General features: G+C 43.8%; 1 protein-coding gene across 2 annotated transcripts; it reads left to right on the top strand.

Moving 5' to 3' along the window:
• The first annotated feature begins 11,778 nt into the window (after window positions 1–11,778).
• Window positions 11,779–23,439, top strand: LGALSL (galectin like). Of its 2 annotated transcripts, none has more exons than XM_006114080.5 (5): window positions 11,779–11,971; window positions 12,584–12,655; window positions 12,772–12,860; window positions 13,310–13,487; window positions 16,827–23,439. In XM_006114080.5, exons 1-5 carry the CDS (start codon window positions 11,939–11,941, stop codon window positions 16,968–16,970), a joined length of 516 nt encoding a protein of 171 aa, XP_006114142.1. In that variant the 5' UTR covers window positions 11,779–11,938; the 3' UTR covers window positions 16,971–23,439. The 2 variants fall into 2 exon arrangements, with proteins under 2 accessions (XP_006114142.1, XP_075781699.1); XM_075925584.2 differs by lacking the exon at window positions 11,779–11,971 and adding an exon at window positions 12,199–12,435.
• Window positions 23,440–23,832: the final 393 nt, after the last annotated feature.

The raw sequence follows: 23,832 nt of genomic DNA, 5'->3' as shown, positions 1-23,832 counted from the left end.
TCCTTGCCCAGGCCTGGCAAAACAAGATCAAACAACCCCACAAAAGAACAAAAACGAGTCTAGAATCAACACTGCATTTGACTAATTGTCCTCTGCTCTAACCACTAGGCTATTCCCCCTGAAGAGTCAGAATGAGGAGAACTTGCTTAAACGGTTATATTATTCCTATTAATTACTATTATCAACATCCATATTGCATGTACTTCAAATTTCAGAGTATTCTCAAGCTTGTGGCTAGGTAAAATATTCCAATTATATTGCAGCATTCCTTTAAGAGACATTTCAGAGTTAATATGCAAATGTGCCCCTGCCCTGCTATCCAGCAGCTGATATACTTGTTTGAGGAGATAAGCGAGAAAGGCGGGTAAAAGCAACAGGTAATGCATTTTAAAATTAATTAAAAATTTTGCTGCAATAAATTTCAAAGCAGTTACCGTGAACATTTCCTATTGCTCACAAACATGTATGGACAAACATGTCCCCGGTGTCCCGATGACGTAAGCTCCCCTGTTGCAACAGCTAAGCATAGGCTGAGTGCTGTAAATATGCCCTAGTGATTACAGGACTGGTGCTTGGCTGTTCTTTTAGGCTACGTCGACACTGCAGAGTTTTTGCGCAAAAATGGCCATGGAGCATCCACACCTCAAGCATGTTTTTGCACAAGAAAACGTACAGTGAATTGACAGAACAGAGTGGGTTTTAAGGTATAGGTATTCCTCTTTCTACAAGGAATAACGCCATTTTGCACAAGAGTTATTGCGCAGAGAGTTGTGTGGATGGGCAACAGGGGTTTTTTGCGCAAAAACAGCCTATCGAAAGAAGCACAGGTGCCCTGGTGGCCATTCTGTGAATGGCAATCAGAGCTTTCTTGCGAGAGAGCGTCCATGCAGTGTGGACGCTCTCTTGCACAAAAGCACATCGCTTTTCCAATGTGCTTTTGCAGACTGGACACGCTCTTGCGCAAGAAGTTTTTGAGGAAGATCTCTTCTGCAAAAACCTTCTTGTGCAAGAAGCCTGCAGTGTAGACATAACCTTAGTGATTAGGGATATTTGGATAAATTGGCTTTGTGAGTACCGGACAAGAAGAACCCCATTAGCTACTGAGACTAAAACCCCAAAGCTGCCACCCAACTCCATTAATCTTCTAAGTGGGTTTGTCACTCAGATCTAAGCAATGCGCAACTGAACATCCTAATGTCTTTCATCCCAAGCAGTAGTGTAGTCAGGATTATACTGTTGACCCACTTCTCACTTGGGGAATTTGGAGTTTAGTTTTGGCTAGTTTACCCTATTTTAATCCCCTGAGGGATTCCCAAAGGCATTTTATAAACCATGTACCCATTGTGAGAAAGTCTCAGAGAGGTAGCCGTGTTAGTCTGTAACAGAAAAAAACAACGAATAGTTCAGCAGCACCTTAGAAACTCACAAAACATGTAGATGGTATCATGAGCTTTCGTGGGCACAACCCACTTCTTCAGGTGAGAAATAAATCAAGATCTAATTTAAACAGTGTCCATGATCTTTCACCCTGCACCTTCTGACCCAGTAGCTGCAGGGTTGCTGACAGGATCACCTGGTCTCTGGGCAATGTGGGGGAGAGAAGCTCTGTGCTCCTGGAAGGGGAAGGGTCTGGGGCAGAAGGAGTAGGGCCTTGGGAGTAAGGGGTGGAGCTGGGGGAGCCAGCCGCCCAGCTTGAGAGCCCCTGGTTCTTGCGCCTGCCCTCCTGTGTGTAAACATGTAACTGCTGAAAAAATCAGTGTTGAAAAATTCAGCAGTTTCATGTTTACAAAAATAAACGTTTGCTAACATCCCAAGTATGAACTGTGCTGACACAAGCAGCCAAGCACGCATGTGCCCAAGTGACATACAAAGGAAGTCAGAGTAACTTGTATCCACTAAACTTTGTCGTGTGGACATGGCCTGAGACAAAACCAAAAGGCACGATTAATAAAAAGAATAATTTAAAAGCGTCTCATTTTAAAATGAGCCTTTGGCACTTTTAAGAAGATACCATGTGAAACATCCCTCAGAAAAAGCAGGAGGAAAGAGAATTGTATGTGTAGTTTTAAAGCTGTTTAAATACTTTTTCCTTCAAGACCACCTGCTCACAATATTAACAATGGAAATTGTACTATGGGGCCACCTTAAAATTGATGTTGGGTCATAATTTACCTGCCATGAGAATGCCAGAAAGACACAGCAATTTAAACTACTTTATACAACCACAGCCTTATTGCAGTTTATTGCTCAGCTCCCAAATTGTATGCTGTTGCCCTGTACTGTAATGCACGTATGTGTGAACAGGCAATTTTCTCTTTGTCTTTCAAGTCTGGTGATTTTTTTATACACTTATTAAATCTAAAGGATCTTTTTGCTTTTCAATGTGCACTCATTTTTATTCTCAATACTCACTGACCAAACAGCCAACATTCTTAATAAGACAGCAATTAATTCACAAACATGAAGGTGGATCTGAATTCCAAGTACTACATTAGCTGCAACACGATACTGCCAAACTCAGGCATCCAAAATTCATCAGTCAGGCCCCAAAAATGTATGAGATTGGATTAAAAATCATTAAATTAAAAAAAATGTTGAGTTCTTTTTATCTGCCTTCTTGGTTTTGTCCCATTAGGTTGTCACATTTTCAGGCTTTTTGCCACACCCATGATGGCCAAAAACTTACATTAAAAAAATTAAAAAGCTGAGAGTCTCATGAAATAATATGACTCCAGGAGACAAGACTTTAAGAGATCAAATACCATGAGACTAGTGATGAAATCAGGAAAGATGGCTACACAGTATTTTAGAAAGGAAGCCCCAAATGAAATACAGTACAATAAATCTGCTTTGAGGTCATAGAGATATAGTCCACAACCTATGGATTTCCTGATTCTGCTCACATCTTTGCAACTCTCACTTCTGCCTACCCTATGCATTTGGAAGTTATGGATGTGGTTGCAGGAGGACACTGAAGATCCAAAATCCCCCTGCATGTGACTGCTATTCAACTGATAACTAATCCCATATCTGACTTACATTTATACACATGGCCTTGATCAAAATGCCTTCTATTTATCACACACTGTGCAGGCTCTATAAATATTCTGCAATACAAATGGACACTGAAGAGTATTGTAACTGGGGATCAACACTATGTGTGTTTAAATGATTCATCAGACCCATCTCTTCAAGTAGGAGTTTGTTTGGTCCTAGTCAGCGAGAGTTTCCAAGGCTGTTTGCTCTACCACGCACATGAGGAAACTGTGAACCCACGAGGCAATACGCATGCCAAAACATTTCAGTGAGCAACAGGAAAAGTTCATAGCGTGAAATAAATGATGCTTTTAATCTGAAATTACAAGCCACTCTGTATAAATAATATGTCAGCCAAGGATGAAAAACAAACAGCAGTTGCAGGGGTGGATCCTGGACTCCTTTATTACTGTCAAAAAGGAACACAGTTAACGTGTGACAATAGACAGCTATATTAAATACCCATCCTGAACTGTTTGTTCTGCTGCTTCATCAGTTGTATTGCGTAGAAGTGAGCATGGGAGGGTGTGTCTGTGTTCACACCACATGGTATGTGATGTGTGGAGAGGTCACTTATCCACTTCACCTCAATCATGACACACGGAAGAGGTTTGGGAACCCCCGGTCCTGAGGAACAGTAATTATGCTCCCATCTAAGTTCTTACAATGCTGCTTACCAAGATGAAAAAAATGAAGCAAACAGCACTTTCTCTGAAGCGCTTGGTGCTGGACACTATGGGACACAGGATGGACCATGACTTCACCTGGTACTGAAAATTCCTAGCGGGTGTGCCTCATTTATCATCCAGTTCTACAAGTGAATTGGAAGTGAATTAAGCTGAACTGAATCAAGGACACTTTAATTCTGACTGACAGTATCCACACAGGGATTTAATGCAGTATAACTAATCACCTTTAAGTTAACTACCCTGAGTATCCCCTGTAAACAAACCCTCATGTAACTGAAACAGCTCAAGAACAAGGAGAATTGGGCCCGGATAATACAAGGTCAGGACCACAGGTGACTCATGGTAGTATCCAGGAGGTGCACCTCCCCTGCACCCTCAGCAACTTTTGAATTGCTAAATGGGGTGCCCTCTCATGCCCCCCTCTCTGTTCCTCTGGGTGGGCCTCCCTGCACTGCCTCTCCCTGCAAGCATCAGCTGCTTGGGATCAGGACTGCTCATTCCAGTACACTCCAGCGAGGCACCAGTACAACAGGAAAGACCCAAGGAATAGAACTAGGTTCCAGGGCCCTTCGACAGCACACATTCTCCTTCTGGAGCAACACCTTGATGCTCTTCGGCCCAGTGGAAAATAGACACATGAAGGCCACTTTACAGCAATGTACAGTCCCCAAAAGACATCACCATCCTACCAGTGTCGTGAATACATGTGACTAAGCTCTGACGGCAAATTTCTGCTCAATAATTATACAAAGATTGGATATCTTTTATGCCTTCCATACTAACACACAGTGGATTCTGCATCTCCTGAAGTCTTCAAATCAAGACCAGATGCCTTTCAGAAAGATATGCTTTAGTCAAACACAGGTTGTTGGGCTCAGTACAGCAGTAAGTGAATGATATTATATGGCTTGTGTGATACAGAAAGTCTAATGGTCATTGAACTCACCTATAACCTATGCTAGCTACAACAGACCCAGAAACTCTATCAAAACCAGACCTGAGACTTTTTATAATCCAGGCAAGACATTTTCATTGACCACTGTGAACATGGCAAATACATTACTAATGGATGCTGACTCAATAGCTTGTTAGAAATCTCTCTCTTACTTACCCACGCTGACACACTGTGTACCTATGTACTCTCCTGTTCATCCTAATACGTGAAAGTCTATTACTGCCAGAGCACTTGCGGGAGATGCAGGATCTTCCATTCTTTTCTTACAACCAGTTGCTGTCCTTCCTTAATTAGCCCACTGTTTGGAGTGTATATAGGTAGATGAATGAGGAATGGCAGGAGTTAGCCTCAGTTGCCAATAAGGATTTCCCAGGAGATCAAAGGCATGACAGGAGGAACAGCCTCCTCAATCAGTACTGCAGAAAACTGAGCAGCACTTTGATGGGTGCAGAAGAACAGGCGAGGATTTGCCCTGTCACAGTAGGGCCTAGAGTGGGTTGTGTCTGAGAGAGAGTTTGATGACCTTCTGCACACAGATCTGATATGTATTTTCCTTTGGTGCAGACTGGGTTAATAAGAACATATTTTCCCTAGCCATGGCTACCACAAAATGTGGAAAAGTTGGGACCCATGTCCTCTCGGAAAACCCAGTCTTGGCCTGACATCTAGGCTTGCCAGGTGTCCAGTATTGACAAGGACAGTCCAGTATTTTCACCTCCTATCCAGTAAAAAATTCAGAAAATACTGGACACCTAAAAAGTCCGGTATTTTCTGATTTTTTTTTCCTGGCCAGGAGACAAAAATACCAGATACTTGGCAATCCTACAACACACTCGGCAACTGGGCCCAGCCCCCGACGCCCCCAACCCTTCTGCTTAACTGGTTCTGCAGGAAAGCTGCGTTCTGACTTGATCAAGAAAACAAAATGGCTACTGGCAAAAAGCCTAAAGACCAAGGGGAAGCAATGCCTCCCCTGGGTCTTAGTGCTCACCTTCTCTTATCCTGCTCTTATCCCTATTCTGACTCTGCACGCACTCTGAAAGGGGCCATGCTGTTTTAATGCTGTTTTATTTTTATTTTATTTAACAACTTTGGTCTCCCCCTCTTTTTTTCCCCTCGACAGAATTTTTTCCCCAGTGGTTTTTTTTTGGGGGGGGGGGGTATTTTTGGTTAAATCATCTGACAACCCTACTGACATCCTGCATTATTGGAAGGCAAGATCAAAGACTCTTCCCCAAGTCCCTTCCACTTTTGGAAGTCTTAGCACTGTGACAACACAAGAGCTCCACAAGAGCTTATGCATCTTGCACACAGGCCCTTGGACTGTTCCCAATCCCTACACAAAGCAAAAGGGAAATACCTTTCCCCCTCCCCCAACTGGCACACCCGCACAGACAACCTATATTTACCCAGAATTATATATGGTCTGTGAAACCTCTCTCTGGTAGAAGAGCTCAGCCACATCTGGTTTACAAGGGCTGAGTTACAAAGCTGTGGAAGAAAAGCCAGGGACCCCAAGAGATGGATAATGATACCATGAGAGCCTTACTGTCATTCTAAAAAGCAGCCTTTCTTCTGGACTGATTCACATGGAAAAATTATTAAAAGGTTTGGCTCCAGCCACGGTTTGCTTATATGAGTAAAGCATGTTGTCATACTGCCTCATGTATCTGCTTACTCATTGCTCAGGTGTTCTAAAAAGTTCCTAAGCAGGGACCCTAGGTCCTTTCCACCCTGAAACCAGGCAAAGCTTCTATGAAACCGGCAGACACCTCATATCTTGATGGCAATTTCATAAAAACCACAACACCAGTCTGTAAACCTGTCAGTGAACACAGTCGTGTCAGGTGTAGTGAGGTGAGAGATAATGATGCCACACCAAAATTGTAATCATGCTGCATTCCTTTTCAGTGAAGGGCCTCTAAAAATTAGATACGCTTCTTGAAATCAGCTAGGGGAGTGGCACTTCGGATGATACTAATGTGCAGGTTCACAGGCCCCCAGCAATAGCCTTGGTGGCTGGGCTAAAGGGTTGCTAAATGTTCCTGAGTTTTATTCCCACCATGCCACTTCCCACCTGTCTTTCTTGCCTACTGGCCAAGAAGAATTCACTTCTCCCTTCTCCATACTGCAGCTAGTTGGGGGCCACATCCTCCTTCCCTCGCTTCATTGTTGCACTCAAGTCGGCGAGGTTAGACCCTTGTGTCTGTGTGCAGAGCTTCATTGGAGCCAGTGGGGCTGCACACAGACACAAGGGTCTGTCCACACATCTGCCAGGTCCCTTTTCCATGGAGTTAATGGCACTGCTCGTGTAAGGGGGGCAGACTTGGCTCAGAAGAACATTATGGGCTAGATTGCAGTATTTACACCACAGCCCTGTGTAGAGGGGGTGTTACATGATTCCAGGATGAGCTGCAGGGAGATTGTGTCTCAAGCAGCCATACGTAGGTTTCCAGGTGTCCGGTTTTGAACCGGACAGCCCAATATTTGAGCTTTCTGTTCGGGAAACAAATTGAGAAACTATAAATGAGAAACTATAAATGTCTGGTATTTTCTAAATAAGATGGAATGTAGATTGTGATGTCATGTCCAGTGTGTCTGGTATTTTTGTTGAAACCATCTGGCAACCCTAGGCATACTCTCCGTAGGGCTTCTTCGTGTGCACAAGTGGAGCACAAACATGGAAAGCACAAGCACACAAGCACAAGTATGCTGTGTCAACACCAAATGCTGGTTAGAAGGGGGTGAGGCCAGAATCTTGCTTCTTCCTTGGTGTCTTGCTTCCCAGAAGGAGAAATAGGGGCAAAACAGTCCCTGCTTCTGCAGGAAGCCTCTGCCCAGCAGCACAAGGGGGTAAGGTTTCTTGTGTGGCTCCCTCATCTGGCACTGTTTCACTCCAGCCCTGTATGACACATGAAGCATGCCTTGCAAAGTTTTCATGGGGCACTGTGTCAGGGAAGAGAATGTGTGTTGGAAAGCAAAAGTACAGACTATCAAGTCCTTCTGCCTAAAAATGTAGGGAATTTGCTCCTTCATTACCACCTCACAGTACACGTTGTTTAAACCAAATCCTTCCAGGCCCAAGAGAACAAATGCTGCATTTATTCTGTGTCTTTGGGGTAAACAAGCCAAAACAAATGGAGCGCAAAGAAGCTAGGAGGGCCAAGTTTTATTATTTAATTATTCAGGATTGAAAGATTTAGTTCAATTTTTTTAAAGATGTAATAATGACCACACTTCCTACTAGAACTGACCCCTTTTAAAGTTTGCCTCGATGATTTGCTCAAATGATTTTAAGTCAGCTACCCTGAATCTTTTTTACAAGGGTCTCCCTCTGTAAAGGGGGCAATTTGGAAGGGAGTGAAATATTGCACGGAAGAACTCCTCATATACAATGTGATCTTGAATGGGAGTCTCTGATCCATTGAACAAAATTAAAATCTTCAGATCAATTTCTACTCTTAGACAGACTGGCACAAACCCTCATGGAGACAATGCATCTGCATTGGCATAACTGAGAGTAAAGACCAGCATCACATAAAGACTGACAAAACTATAAGACTACTTCCTGCTTAGAAAATCTTCTTTGTGATATCTTGTGATTATTCAACTTAAACCACAAAGTCAATAATTTTTAATGTACGATGGCATCATGTTGCCAAACCATGTAGGAGTTCGATTTCCTAACATGATTTTGAGGAAAGTGTTTTTCTAAGTGGTGAACGTGCATAGCTGAACAAACTGGGGCAGATTTGCTTCTGCACTGAGATTTGGTCAGCCCATTATGACTTCCTGATTCTTTACCCCAGACTGTGCCAGCCACACTTGGGAAGCCTCAAGTATGATCTTCAGCAGTGCTGAGTGCCTGTTGTTGACGGCAGGTACTAAGGATCTCTGAAAATCAAGCCCCAGGTGTCAAACTGAGCATTCAGAAAAGAAAACCTCCCCAAATCATTAGCCATTATTGAAAATGTTGGTCCAACGATTTAGAATTTGCACAATTAGCTTATTCCTAATAAAATCTTGATAACTTGATGTGAATGAAGATGTAGACAGAGTGAATATTATATAGCCACTTTATGTATTTCCCAGGGGCCTATGGTATCCAAAACCCAATTAGTAGTACAACATAGCACTCACTCAGCACTTCACAAACTAATTAATATTAATAATACCTCTGTGAGGAGGAAGGGAGGTAAATGTTATCAACCCAGTTTTACAGATGGGAAAGTTGAGGCATAGAAAAGTGAAGTGACTTGCCCAAGGTCACACACCACAGCCGGAATCACCACAGTCAGGTCTCCTGACTCCAAGCCAGCCACTCTGAGACCATGATGATGGGAGTAGCATAAGAACCTGAATAGAACAGGAAAAGTCCCACACTCAGGGCTTGTCTCCACTTATCAGAAGATCAATCTCCCAGGGTTCACTTTATTAGGTCTAGTAAGGACCCGCTAAATCAACCACTGATATTGCCCATCCACTCATGCATGCCACATGGTGGTGAGAAATAAGGGAAATCAATGGAAGAGTTTCTCTCTTCAACTTCCCAGAGTGGGGATGCTGTGGAAATTCAACCTAAGGTACTTCGACTCCACTATACACAGCTGGAGTTGTGTATCTTAGATTGACTTTCTCCCATTGTGTAGACCTTGCTTCAGGCCACTATGTCACACTGTTCATTATGCTCCCTGCAGAAATTAGGTTCATCAGTCCACATTCATCTGTCCTAAAGGGTGAGGTGGGGGAACATGAGAGACCTCTTTAAATCCCAGTAAAGCACTGAGTTCATGAATAATGTAGTTACCACACTGTCACAAATAGGAAATGTATCATTCTGTAATTAAATATAGTGAATTCTAATAGTCACAAGACACTAGGGGGTGCGTCTAGACTGGCAAGATTTTGCAGAAATATTTTTAATGGAAAAGTTTTTCCGTTAAAAGTATTTCCGCAAAAGCACGTCTAGATTGGCACGGATGCTTTTGCGCAAAAAGTGCTTTTGCGCAAAAGCATCCGTGGCCAGTCTAGACGCGATTTTGCGCAAGAAAGCCCCAATCGCCATTTTAGCCATCGGGGCTTTTTTGCGCAAAACAGTTCTTCCCTGTCTACACTGGCCCTCTTGCACACGTATTCTTGCGCAAGAGGGCTTTTTCCCGAGCGGGAGCGTGAAAGTATTTGCGCAAGAAGCACTGATTTTGTACATTACAAAGTCAGTGCTCTTGCGCAAATTCAAGCGGCCAGTGTAGACAGCTGGCAAGTTTTTGCGCAAAAGGAACTACTTTTGCGCAAAATCTTGCCAAACGGGACGAACCCTAGGGATTGTGATTTCCTTAGTCAAGGGGTAGCTTTGTAATTCTGTTGTTCACATAGATGCAGCAGCATTAAGGTCTCCGTTCTGCAGATTTGTACTAGTACAACAGAACAGAATGGGTTCAAGAGATTTTATTTTGTGGTGCTAGGACTCCCTTACAGCATCATATTCTGCAAGCAAGAACTCTCCATGTGAGTAGGTGTTAGCTATTTGGGCCTCTAAAATAAGCAATAAACGCCCTTCTGAGTCACTCAATTAGCTTATGTCATTATATTTGTAAGGAAGAATTCAAAACACTTGCTATAAGACACAGGTAAGAGAATAGTAAATTATCTAATACTTTGTAGCATCAAATACACAGTGAGGGCCTAATCCTGCAGATCCCCTTACCATTCAATGAGAATTTTGCCTCCATAAGATCTGAAAGATCAGGCCATTGATCTATAAAATTACTTAAAAGCCCTTGACTGTGGAATGTAAAAAAATGTAGCAACAAATATTTATTTGGCAGGGATGCACTTTTACAAAGGCACAGTGGATCTTAGAATAATTTTGAATCGAGACAAAAAATACCCTCAAAATAAGTATAAACAAAAATAAAAATGTAAACAAACAATAAATTAATCTGTCTCAGAAAAAGACCTAACCTACTTATCAGAACCAGTTCCTGCTCCCACTAAAGTCAACAGCTTGAACACTGACTTCCACAGAAGCAAGATTGGTGCCCAAAATCTGGGAATGTAAAAAAAGGCAAGGAGGTGTCTTATTGCCTGCATTACATCTCCCCTCTCTGTCAGCACAGATCTGTAGGGGCCCATAAACAGAGAGTGGGATCATTAGAGGGGTCTAATGGTTCTGTAACTGAGCCACCCAATTGTGAAGCCAACCATTTGAAAATAAAATGTATCAAGTTGTTCAAATGAAATGGCAGGTTGCTCCTGATGTTCAGAAACCTCAGCTTCCAACCCCTCCTGCCCTGGGAGCCGATTCAGAGCAAGTACAGGCAAAGCAAGAAAAAAGTAAGATCTCGGGGTCTTGCCTTCTACCAAGCTCTACAGCCAGGGACAGCATGATCCCAGAGAGCAAACATCTGGTCACCAGAACATCTTCTGCCAGAAGAACCAGAAAGGGGCCAACCCGTGACTCAGTTCGCGCTGTTTTAGATGCTGGGGTGGCCAACAAATGCAAAGCCAGGTCTTGGATTCGCTCTGGAGCCGAGAATTCTTGGCGCAGGGAATATGATGGAGACAGAGCTGTGTCTCTCCAACGCCAAGGAGCAGAGCTGGGAGAATGGCAGAAGCCACCACATCTGAATCCCAGATTCCAAGCCCCCTGAAGGTTGAGGAGCGTTTGGACCGGGGCGGGTTATTGGGGGGGGGTACTTCTGGCCCAAGCCCGGGCTGAGATGTGGCACACAAGGGGGGGGGGAAGGGCATTTAGTTTCGGGGTGTTGGCTTGGGAGAAGCCCAGGGGACAAAGGGAATTGGGGGCGGGGCCCACATCCCTGGCGACGTGAAATAATCCAGGCCCCTCTCTCCGTGAGGAGCTGCCCCAAGAGCCCCCCCCCCCCCTCCATAGGACCCTAGGCGGGAAGCCTCGGAATTGCCGCCCGCGGGCGCCCCCCTCCCTTCCCCGCTGGCAGCATTGTCCCCGGCAGCCTCCTCTCCCTGCCTGTGCGTCAAGCCCAACCTGCCAGCGGGACAAGCTGCAACAACCTCGCCGCCTCCCCACCCTGCCCTGCGGGGCTGCCCCACGGCCCGGGCAGGGCTTTATATGCCGCCTGCCTGGCGCGGCGCCGCAGCTTTCGCTTCCAGTTCCCCTGTCTGGTTGCTGCCTGGGTCCAGCGTCCAGCCCCCGCCCCTCTCCCGGCCGGGTCCGCTCCGGCTGAGCCGCGGCCCCCCCTGCAGCTGATCCAGCCCCGCGCAACTGCACCGATTCAACAAGATGGCGGGATCCGTGGTGGAGCGGGAGGCGCTGGTGAGTGGCCCGTCTCCTGCCCGCCGCCCTTGGCACCGAGCGGCCGGGCGCCAGGCACCGAGGAGCGGGTCTCCAGCGCACCTGGGCGCAGCCCCAGCGGGGGCTGCAGCAGAGCCGGGGGCTGGTGCCGCAAAGCCGCCGGGAATGGGGCTGGCTGCGGGTTAGGGGAGCGCTGTGGCCAGGCAGGGTCTGGGCTCTGAAGGAGGGAGGGGGCCGCCCACCGCCGTGTGCGGGGCCTTTAGTCCGCCCTGTCCCCAGGTGGCGGGGCCAGGTCGCGGCGGGCGAATGCGTCTGCAGGCAGCGGCTGGGTACGGCGCGGGGCGGAGGGCAGCCTGTGTGCACCGCTCCGTGTCGCGTGTGAATGGTGCCCCGCTTGCCGGGAAGTTCAGAGACTCGCCGTCGGAGAGCAGGAGCCCCCCGCTTTGTTTTGCAAGGGAGCTCGGAACATGCACCGTCCTGAGGAGGTGACTGGCAATGAAATGGGCAGGCTGCAGAGCCCGCCCCAAGCGGCTACTTGCTGCAGACCTTCCCACTCGCGGGCAAGCTGGGGAATGCAGGCACAGGGGGAGCCGTGGTTTCTCTGTCTCACTTGGTGTTTTGTTTTGTCTTTAGAAAATAGAGGACGGGCATTTAAACAACTCCTTGGGCTCCCCAGTGCAAGCAGATCTCTATTTTCCACGGCTGGTAAATGATTTTTGACTTGCTTACCTCCCCCTATACTTGTGTTTGTGGCCTGGATTTGACCCAGTCTTTCCAGCTGGAGGCCGCCTCCCTCTGATTCCCTCCTGTTCTTTTTCCAGATCGTCCCATTTTGTGGACACATCAGAGGAGGAATGAGGCCAGGAAAGAAGATCTTAATTATGGGCATGGTGGATCTCAACCCCGAGAGGTAATAACACAGAGGCAGATCTGGCGTCTTGCTGGCAGGGCTGCTCCAGTCATGTCTGCATTTTTCCCAGCAAACAGCTCTATGAAAATACTACGTTCCCACGACAAGAATTTGCCCAAAAAACATCCATCATTTCTGAAGACGGCTATTTTTATCAGCGATTATAAACAGAGAGCGCTGATTTCTCCTTTGACCCATAGAAGGGGCATTTCTTAAAAGTGTCCTTGTTTTCCAACATTTCACTTGCAGTAAAGGAGATCACAGTTTAGAGAATAAATATAAGAGCTGAGTGTAGGTTGCATCATGGTCCCTTTCTCAGCTTTTGGGACTAGCTGTTTCCCATTCCCAGTTCCGAGTTGCTTGCTGAATGGAATTAGAAATCAGGCGTGCTGCAGTTTGGATTTGTTTGTCTTTCTTGATAAGTGAGAGCAGTTTCATTCCTGTTTCAGCTTTGACATCAGTCTGACATGTGGGGAATCGGAGGATCCTCGTGCGGATGTAGCCATTGAACTGAAAGCTGTATTTACAGACAAACAGTTCCTCAGAAACTCTTGTGTATCTGGCGAATGGGGTGAAGAACAATCATCAATTCCTTACTTTCCATTTATTCCAGACCAGCCATTTAAGGTGAGTACCAACAACAGAGCAATATACGTTGTATCTGGCTGGCATGACTTGATTTGTTAGTGCGGCACGTATTTGTGTGCATGTTCAGAAATGACATTAAGGCACAAGAATTTATTCTGTTGAGATAATGACTAACAGACCTAGAGGCATTAAAGTATGGGTCAGAAGTTGTGTGGATTCATACATATGCTGGTATTTGCAGATAGAGAATATTTTCCCATATAGGCTATACAACAGTGGTGGGCAACTTGTGGCCTGTGGGCTGCACACTTTCTGTCTGCCCCCCTCCCGCATGCACCTCGTGCGCACTGGAGCCCCACACTTCCTACTCCTCCCTCTTCCTCCTAGCACTTTTGGAGTGCCATGAATCCGCTGATTCACGCTCTGTCCTCACTCCTCCCCCTCCCTCTCAGAGTTTGAACACTTTGAATCAGCTGTTTACAGCTATTCATGCTCTGGGAGGGAGGGGGAAGAGTAAGAAGTATGGGGCCCAATCAATGCACAAGAGGCGTGTGGGGGAGGGGAGCAGAAAGGGGGTGCGTGGACCACAGGTTGCCCATCTCTTGTCATGCAGCCCGCTGAGATGAAGGAAAGCCGCTCATGTGGCCCACTCAGTAGTCTTGGTTGGCCATCACTGCTACAAATATCAGCCTTCTACCAGCTGTCAAACCCTCCTAATCCATCCTGCCCCTAAGACAGGGGTGTTTTTCTCGCTCCTAATCACTTTTTTAAATCACCCCTCTGTAAATAAGTGAAGATAATTAGTAGATTCTTCTGCCAATTCAATTCAAGTGAGAGAAAAAAAGACCAGTTACCATCTTAGGGTTGTCCACGGTAGTCTGGAAATTGCATCTTCAGCAGTGTGGAAGCTGAACAAATGCTTTCATGACAAAGTCCTATTTGTGATTATATGCAATTGGTCAATGGTATCTATTATCAGTTAAATTCTACCCTTGGATACTTGCATACAACACCCATTAAAATCAAAGGAAAAGGAGCATGAGGATCTGAAAGTAGCATTTAGACCCATGTCACTCATATTCTGGTTTAGTAGTTGGAAATAACTGGATTTACTCTGGATCAGATCACATCGTCTTAGCAAGGATCCCCTTTCAGAAGGGAGTCTCTCCAGGGATCTGTGATGGCTGGGATCGTATGTACACGCTATGTGCCTTGAGCAATCTCACATCTCTGCTTCCTGGCAATATGGCTCTGATAGCGCTTAGTTACCAGAGACCCCCACTGACTGCAGCTAGATTAGGGAGTCCCTGAGTAGTCCTCATGGGCAAGGCTGTGCATAATAAGGATACAGCCCTAGACTTCATCAACTTTTCAAGAAGTCTCCATGGGGCTGTAGGGGGAGATAATGTGCATCCTTCCCTGACCTCAGGCGCACCCAATATTGTACCATCCTCTACCTGCTCCTGCCTAGCCAGTCCCTAATCTCTCTCCTATTATGAATTTCAACACCCAGAGAGTCTTAGGGAGGGGCAGTGCTGTGGAGGCAACTTCCCTTCTTATCTTGCCCAGGCGGGAATAGTAATCCACAGGTGATTTTGGAGGCATGAGCTATCCCTCCTTAGTTACATGTAACTACTGCCAATATTTGAAACTGGAAACACTCACTGGAACTCCAGTGTGCAGAGCAATAGGACTGGGATCCAATATGCTTCTGATCTACTTCCCAGTGATCTAGGAGAGTAATGGAATGCAGCATTTGGCCTCTACCCTCATTGGTACATGGAACTTGAGTAATAAAAAGGCCAACAGTTATCATATAAAGTAGTGGCTTTCAGACTATAGGTCACGACCCAGTACTCGGTTGTGGAATGTTGGGCACTGGGTCTCGTTGCTGCAGGGGGATGAGGTGATCGGTGGGGGGTGCTAAGGCAGCTACCTGTCTGTCCTGGTACCACAAACTGCGCTGTGCCCCAGAAGCAGCCAGCAATAGGGCCAGTTCCTAGGTGGGAGGAGGGGAGTTCCCCTGTCATGAGCACTAGCTCAGCACTCCTATTAGCTGGGAACCTGCTGCTGGCTGCTTCTGGGGTGCAGCATGGTCTGCGGTGCCAGGAGAGGCAGGAAGCTGCCTTAGCACCCCCACTGCTGACCAGGAGCCACTCAACATAAGTCCCTCCTGCCCTACCATAGACCCCTGCAAAGCCAGAGCCCCCTCTTATGCCCCAAAGTGCTCATACTTTTCCCCCCTCCCCTCAGAGCTCACACTCTAATCAGATTATGGTGGGTCTTGGGCATCAACAATTTTTAACTGGGTCATGAGAAAAAAAAATTGAAAACCACTGATGTAAAGTGACGTTTGTGCCCTGTGATGGTCAAGATCGTTAAGACCAAAGCAGACTGTGAAGAACTTCAAGAAGATCTCACAAAACTAAGTGATTGGGCAACAAAATGACAAATGAAATTTAATGTGAATAAATGTAATGTAATGCACATTGGAAAAAATAACCCCATCTATACGTTCAATATGATGGGGGGCTAATTTAGCTACAACTAATCAGGAAAGAGATCTTGGAGTTATCATGGATAGATGTCCACACTGTGTGCAGCAGCAGTCAAAAAAGCAAACAGGATGTTAGGAATCATTAAAGGGATAGAGAATAAGACGGAGACTATCTTATTGCCCTTATATAAATCCATGGTACACCCACATCTTGAATACTGCGTACAGATGTGGTCTCCTCATCTCAAAAAAGATATACTGGCTTAGAAAAGGTTCAGAGAAGGGCAACTAAAATGATTAGGGGTTTGGAATGGGTCCCATATGAGGAGAGATTAAAGAGACTAGAACTTTTCAGCTTGGAAAAGAGGAGGCTAAGGGGGGGGTATGATAGAGGTATATAAAATCATGTGGTGTGGAGAAAGTGAATAAGAAAAAGTTATTTACTTGTTCCCATAATATAAGAACTAGGGGCCACCAAATGAAATTAATGGGCAGCAGGTTTAAAACAAATAAAAGGAAGTTCTTCACACAACGCATCGTCAACCTGTGGAACTCCTTGCCTGAGGAGGTTGTGAAGGCTAGGACTAAAAAGGGTTTAAAAGAAAACTAGATATATTCATGGAGGTTAAGTCCATTAATGGTTATTAGCCAGGATGGGTAAGGAATGGTGTCCCTAGCCTCTGTTTGTCAGAGGGTGGAGATAGTGTGATCATTACCTGTTCAGTTCACTCCCTCTGGGGCTCTTGATATTGACCACTGTTGGCAGACAGGATGCTGGGCTGGGTGGACCTTTGGTCTGACCCAGTATGGCCGTTCTTACGTGAAACGAAGCAGCCCCCGTTATACTGTGAACCCGGTTCACCATTTTTTATTTTTTACAGGTTGAGATACTTTGTGAGCACCCACGGTTTAGAATATTTGTGGACGGACATCAGCTTTTTGATTTTTACCATCGTGTTGAAACATTGTCAGCAATTGACACAATAAAGATAAATGGAGATCTTCAACTTACTAAGCTTGGCTGACCTGGTGAAACCTGTAGATTCCCAACTGGCTCAGGTGCCATCTTCTGTCTGGAAGATCAGTGACGGCTGCATTTGGACACAGCTATTATAGGCAAGCTTCACTGTTTCTTTCCTGTGTGCAGTAAAGAATACGTTAATGAGTTGAACTGATATTTATCCGAATGAAGAAAGCTGTTGACTTATAGACACTGAGCCATTTTTCTCCAAACAGAATAGCCCCTCCATGCAAGATAATCAAATTAGAATGACAAGTCTGTAAATCTCTCCAAATCCGTAAGTTGCAGCAGCTATTAACCTTCTCACAGAAAGGCAATTTCTGGAACAAGTGCTAAAACCAGCTATTGATCTGTAATTACAACAATCCTTTTGCAAATATAATTTCTGCACTGAAGTGGATTAGTATAGCACACTAGAAGGCCAAATGCTAAACCCCTTATCCAGGGCCTGATCCTGTCTCGTTTCAATCCATGGCAAAACTCCTCTTGACTTCAGTGGGTCGTAACTCATGATCAGTCTTTTAGTTGAGCACAGTTCTTACTGATTTCTGTGACTTTTGTCGAATAAAGGGGCAGATCCTCAGCTTATGTAAATCAGCATAGTTCCATTAACTTCAGTGGAATTAGGCTGACTTATGCCAGTGGAGGAGTTGGCCCAAGGTCATGCAAAAACTGAATAAGGGCTTCAGGATTTGGCCTGTATATTTTAGCCAGGGTATTTGCATAGAATGTAGATTGTTACGAGTTTTTGCACAATAGAATGGTATACAGTTCTTGACGCTTACCCATAGTTTATTTATACTCCTTGCTGTATGTAATCTTAGTAAAAATGAACAATGTTGCTGACACTTTAAGAACAGCAAAGTATGTGCATTTTGAATGTACAAATGTCTTGGGTTCTTTGGGTAATTTAAAATATCATTATTGAAGCACTATCTGTGTCTTGCGGAATGGTCAGTTACATGCTATAATTGTGCCCTCTAGACCCAGAAAGGGAGGGGATCTTCTCATGTATTCACTATAGATGTTTGTTTTAGCTAGAAATGTTAAGTCTGAGCTAAAGCGATTTTTTTTAACTTATATAGAAAGTTTCTAGGTTTAGTAGTGCTTTCTGAAATTTAGCCTGCAGAATTTAATTTTGTTCTGTTCCTGAAAGGCTAGTGCCCATTATAATAAGGGGAAAATTTTCTGCTCACATTCAAGAGCAGAATTTGGTCTTTGATATTAAAATTTAAAATAGTGTGGACAGCCAAATCATTAGCACTTAAAAATCAGCTATTGCACATGAGTAAATTTTTTTCCAAATAACTTTTTAAATATTAGCTATAGCTCTCTAAACACTGTAACCTCTCTACACTATGAATGAACACAGTAACTTTTCATAGTTTCTTTAGGACTCAATACATTTTTTCTTTGGATGTATGCATGAATGGACTAGAACAACAAGTCATTTGGGGATGTTCTAGTCCGTGTAATAAATGTTTGACAATTTTTAAGACATGTATTTTAAAAGCTTTTTAGTAGCACAACATTTTTTTTTAAAAAAGGAAGAAAAATTTCTGAGCTATGTTAAACTTATAGTAAAGATCTTGTTTAAGCCAACCAAAAGTGGAACATCCAGAGTTAAGGACACAACACTAGTTGTCCATCAGTTCATTTTGCCCTCACTTTGAGCTAATCTGACTCTCGGTCAGGAAGGCAGTGAGCTAAGATCCCAACTATGGCCCTGACCCAAAACTTATTAAAGTCAGTAGGAGTCCTTTTGTTGACTTCAGTGACCATAGGATGAGACCCCATATGAGCTAAAAACCGAGGTCTGATTCATAACTTGCACAAATGTAAATGAAAAGTAACTCTGTTAAAGGCTATGCGTTTACTAGTGCAAGTGAGATCAGGACTGGGCCCCTAGCCATATAGTGCAAGTTGAAGATGGAGTTTTAGCCTTAACTTTGAATTTCTGAGATTCCTAACAAACCTCCCCCCTCCCCCAATTTAAACCAGAGCCTAAATGTTATTTTCAGGGTGACTTTTTTTTTCTTTCTGGTGTGTGACTTTATATGTAAATTGGACTGTGTACTGCAGGTTGATTCTCGATATGAAATGTTCTTGTCTTGCTTTGTTTTTTATCAGTTTTACATGATACATAAGTATTGAAATGACTGTGTCATTTTCAAATGTGTTAAGAATGCTGGCTGTGGTTCAGTACAAAAATATATTCTTAAAAATAAAATCTTAGGAAAAGAAGGTTTTACATGAAACCTCTGGATTATTCTCCAGCGTTGAAACGGTTTATAGTTCCAAGGTACATGCAGGGAGAAGATGAATCATGCTTAGGAAGATGTTAGGATAATCCAGGATTTTCTCAATCTTGACCACTTAGGGGCAGTCTCTAAACCTTTGTGCTACATCACCAGCAGAAACCAGTCATAATGCTCATTTAATTGGCCTATCGTCAAAAAAAGAACAATCTGAGGATAGCATAGAACCTGTGTAGATGCTCTTATGCCGCTTTTCCTCCCCATTGTTTATACAACTGGGAACAAGGGACTTGGTTGGGTTGCCACGATGCTAAGCTGATCTCTGTTTTCAACAGACTGTTTGCAGCTGGTATAAGTTATAGCAGCCCCCAGACTGCTGTAACCCAGCACTAGTGCTGTACAGACTAGCAGCAAGATGAGAGGCCAAAGGTGAACTTTAAACACATGCTCCTGACTGGTGCTTTGCAAGAATCAGCAGACCCCATGATGTGGCCCGTCCAATTATCCCACCCTTTAGGTGGTTCTTTGTGCTATACCAGCTCTTTATAAGTTACTGTTTTATGGCTCTGAACGTCATTCAGGTCCCTTGTTACAACATACAGAACTTTTCTGTTGAAGGAAAAGACTAGTAGGGCCTGATTCTAGTCTTGCTTAATTTAATTCCATTGACTTCAATAGCCATTCTCCTAGTTTACAGTGTATGGGCCTGCTTCTGAACTCATACCAGAGGGAAGATCACAAATATTGATAATATGTTTTGACGAAACATAGCATAAAGATCTGCAGACTTTGATGTCAAAGAAACCTGCAGAAGGTCCCAGTTACAGCTTCCTGCCTGTTAGACTGTTTGATAGATTCTTGGAAGCCTTTGCCTCCCCACCACCACCACATGGGCAGTTCCAGGGTGTAAAGAATCAAACAAGACTGAAAATGGAATGTAAAAAAGGGCCAGATTCTGATTTCGCATACGCTGGATTTATACCAGCTAATTCCAGTGAAGAGCTACTCTTAGCTAATTGATGTGTTATGAAAATCAGACAAGAATCAGGCCATACTGTTCAAAAGCTTCAGAGCCCAATACATCAACAGCCTCTTATGTGGTGTCATAGGAAAAAAACAGTGCCTGTTAGAGATGGGACTGTGCTGCAAAGCTTGTCTGCATTTGTGTTTCCTTAGAATTTGGAGGTTCTTCAGCTCTGCGAGTTGTGATTAAACCTGTCTCTAATTTTAGTCCATTGATGTGCTGGATGATCTAGTATACAGCCTCTGTGGGCATGGCTCTCAAAGCACGTCCCAGTGGGACCAAGGTTTCCAAAGAGTTCCACTACCATCAGCTTATATTGTTCTCAGTAGGAGCTTTTGGGTGCTGAGTTGACCTGTTGGGGCAAGCAGATTAATAATCTGCTTGAGAGACATTTCTCTGTAATTTATTTTATAAATTTCCACCTGTTGCCGTCAGTTGTTAGGGTGAGAGGAATCCACTATTGAATGAATAAAACCCTATGTGATTAAACACCAATAGGAGTGGATGGCATCCTCTTAACTAGTATAGCTTTAAAATCCATAGTGTTACTTTCGGAATCGGCAGTGTTAAAACCTAACCGGACTTCATTGCTATATTTTAAATCCAAGAATGCTGCCTACTCAGAAACAAGAGCCTTGAAATACTTCAGCATTATGTAGAGAGTTTTTCTGAAAATACTTCAGACATACTTTTTCTCTGCTAAACTGTTTAAAATGTTACCAAATGTCTTCTTTTGCTATGTCACAGTTAAAGATATTTGCACTAAACCAGAAGAACATTTTATTCTCGCATTGTATAAGTGAACCTCCAGATTATGTGTGAGATGTTAAATTTCCTCTTTTCTCCTTAGCCAGCCTGTGAAAAATACACAGTGTCACTAACACAGTTCAGTGTAAAGTCTGCTTGAAGCAAGCATCTTGTGTGCGGACTATTTTGAACATACTGCATGGGACGTGTACAAGTGCTGCTCAGCTTGGAAACTAAAGTGAGAGATTCACCATGGTTATGCCAGTTTTATGTAACTCAATAACGCCACTGAGATCAATGCTGAAATGAAGCTGGTACCACTGAGTGGAGAGGCAGGTCCAAAGATTTTGTTGATTACCCTTACTGTGTAGGAGAGTGTGGGGGGGGATGAAATTTTATCTTCCATTATTTAAAATTAGGCAAAAGGAAGAAATGAGAGCTATGTAGTCATTGCACTAGCTTTCTAATGGCACAGTGGTAGTCTACTGTATTGCAAAGCTAACAAGAGTGTGAGCTCCAAGACTGAGTTTAAGTTCTCTATTACAGCCAGCCAAAGCATAAGACACTGAGTTCAGCTGAGTTGTCTGAGAGGTATGTTTGCTGTAATTCATGCATCTTGCCCGCAAGCTGAAGACAGCTTGGTTAGTTAAGTTAGGAAGATCTGACTTGACTTAAATTCCTAGCTTCCTTTTTTTGGAACAGGGACCGAAGGTAAATTATAAGGGAGGGGAACAAAGCATGGTAGCCATGCTATTGCAGTATTCTGTAATGCTGACAATCATATGGTACATGTGACATAGGCCTGTAGCTGCTCTGTGCATGGGTCTCCCATTGTAATCCAGGGATGCACCATGTGCCAAATGGCTGCAGGAGCAGGCCCGTAGTGCATGGTACCTGAATCATTTTGGTCAGTGACACTGACTTTTCTATACAGAGAACTGCAGCACCATAGGGCCTGCTTCTGCTCTCTCATAGATAAAAATCAAGGGACATTTTGCTGAAATCATTAGTATTTCATCATTGTAAGTGACCTCAGACTCTGGCTCATAGTGCAAATTCTGACCTTGGCTATGTGTGCTGAGCTCCTTAAAACACATGAACTAGCTCCTCAGCTGGTGTATACATAGGCATGACTTTAATAAAGCTTTACCAATTACACCAGTTGAGGACCTGGCCCTGTAAGTCAATTTGCATACACGCATCTCAAGGCAGAATGTAGGTATCTCCTCCTCCCACTGCTTTTTAAAGAGCACAGATATTTCAGACTCTAATTTCCTGAGACAAACTACATTCTAGCAATGAATTCCCTGTTTTTGTTTTTTTTCATAATTAGGAAGATTACTCCTTGGTGAGAGGTGTATATTTTTCTGCTTGGTTAAACTGTTTTCAGTGATTAGTTTGAAAATTGGGCTGTGCAACTTGTGCAATTGTGTGATGTGTTAAAGAAAAGGTTTAGATTCCAAGCTCAGCTACACAGTTAATTAGAAAAGTTGTATCATAACTTGGTCCAACCCAAATGGGAAAAAAAGTGGAAGACATACTTTGTTTTGCTTTGATACACCCTCTGAGCTCCTCCCAATTAGTATAATTAGGGGTTGTCTGCTTTATGACAATCAGCAAGGTGTGCAACATCAAAATAACACTCTTGCATTTACAGGCAGTCCCCGGGTTATGTACAAGATAGGGACTGTAGGTTTGTTCTTAAGTTGAATCTGTATGTAAGTCGGAACTGGTACATATTGTAGGGGAAAATCTAGCCAAACATTTCTCCAGAGCTCAGTTTTATTCTCCCACACCTCAGTCCTTTATCCTCAATCTGAGGTGTCCGCTGAGAAAAGCTGCTCCGCGTCTCCCTGGTCTGCTGGGGGGAAGCAGCTAGTGCGGGGTTGCCCCACCCTGTTTGTAAGTAGGGATCCGATGTAAGTCAGATCCATGTAACCCGGGGACTACCTGTATTCTCTAATTTCTATTGCTAGATCTCTTGGAGCTGTCTCACAGTACACTGCTGCATTATACTTCTTTTGAAGTCAATGACAACATTCTTTTTTTACTTTGGTGACAATAGGTCCAAAGGAAAGAAGATTTTTCTATCTTCTGTGTTGCAGTCCTATTATTCTGATATGAAACATACAAAGTTTGTGCATCAGTTTATAGGTGTAGTTTATTCTTCTAAATTTACTTTAAACTATGAGTAGGGGACTATTTCTTGCCAGCAGTACGTATTTGAATAGAACCATTAGAAAGCACAGCCTTCCCATTCTGCAGTAATAGTGGATTGGAGACTAAAGCAGCAGGCAGCTCTATGTAAATTACATTCAGATTTTAAAAAGGAGTATGCATGAAATAATCTGGCAATAATATGTATTGTTCACCACAAATATATTTTTATCTGTTGTGCCAATTTGATAATGAACTTTTAATAAGAATAAAACATGAAACTGTTATCTCGTGGTGTCATTTACTTGGATGGTTTATTCTAATTACACATGCTCTTCATTTTGGTCAAAAGTAATCCCCTGAATATTTTCTAGAGGTGTGTTTTTCCAACTCTTCCCCTGATATCCATAGCAGTGTGGATTTCTCAAATAGAACTTGGTCCAGATTGCAGCTTTGATAACTGCTTGGGCGAAATGATGTTTTTGGTTCAAATGCATCATCTTGAACAGTCAGGTAACACTCTTAAGGGCAAATCCTATCGCCATATTAATGCAAAATTCTGATTGATATTGAGTAATGTAAGATGATCATGACTCAACTCTTAATGTCAGGACAACTGTTTTTTCGCTGTGGGGGCATGTCTAGACTATGTTTTACTTTTGAAAAGATATGCAAATGTG

This window comes from Pelodiscus sinensis, chromosome 3 (genome assembly GCF_052426305.1).
Source record: "Pelodiscus sinensis isolate ZL-2025 chromosome 3, ASM5242630v1, whole genome shotgun sequence".
Classification (NCBI taxonomy): domain Eukaryota; kingdom Metazoa; phylum Chordata; order Testudines; family Trionychidae; genus Pelodiscus; species Pelodiscus sinensis.
Note: the sequence above shows the minus strand (reverse complement) of the source record. Positions and strands in the feature narration are given on the sequence as shown.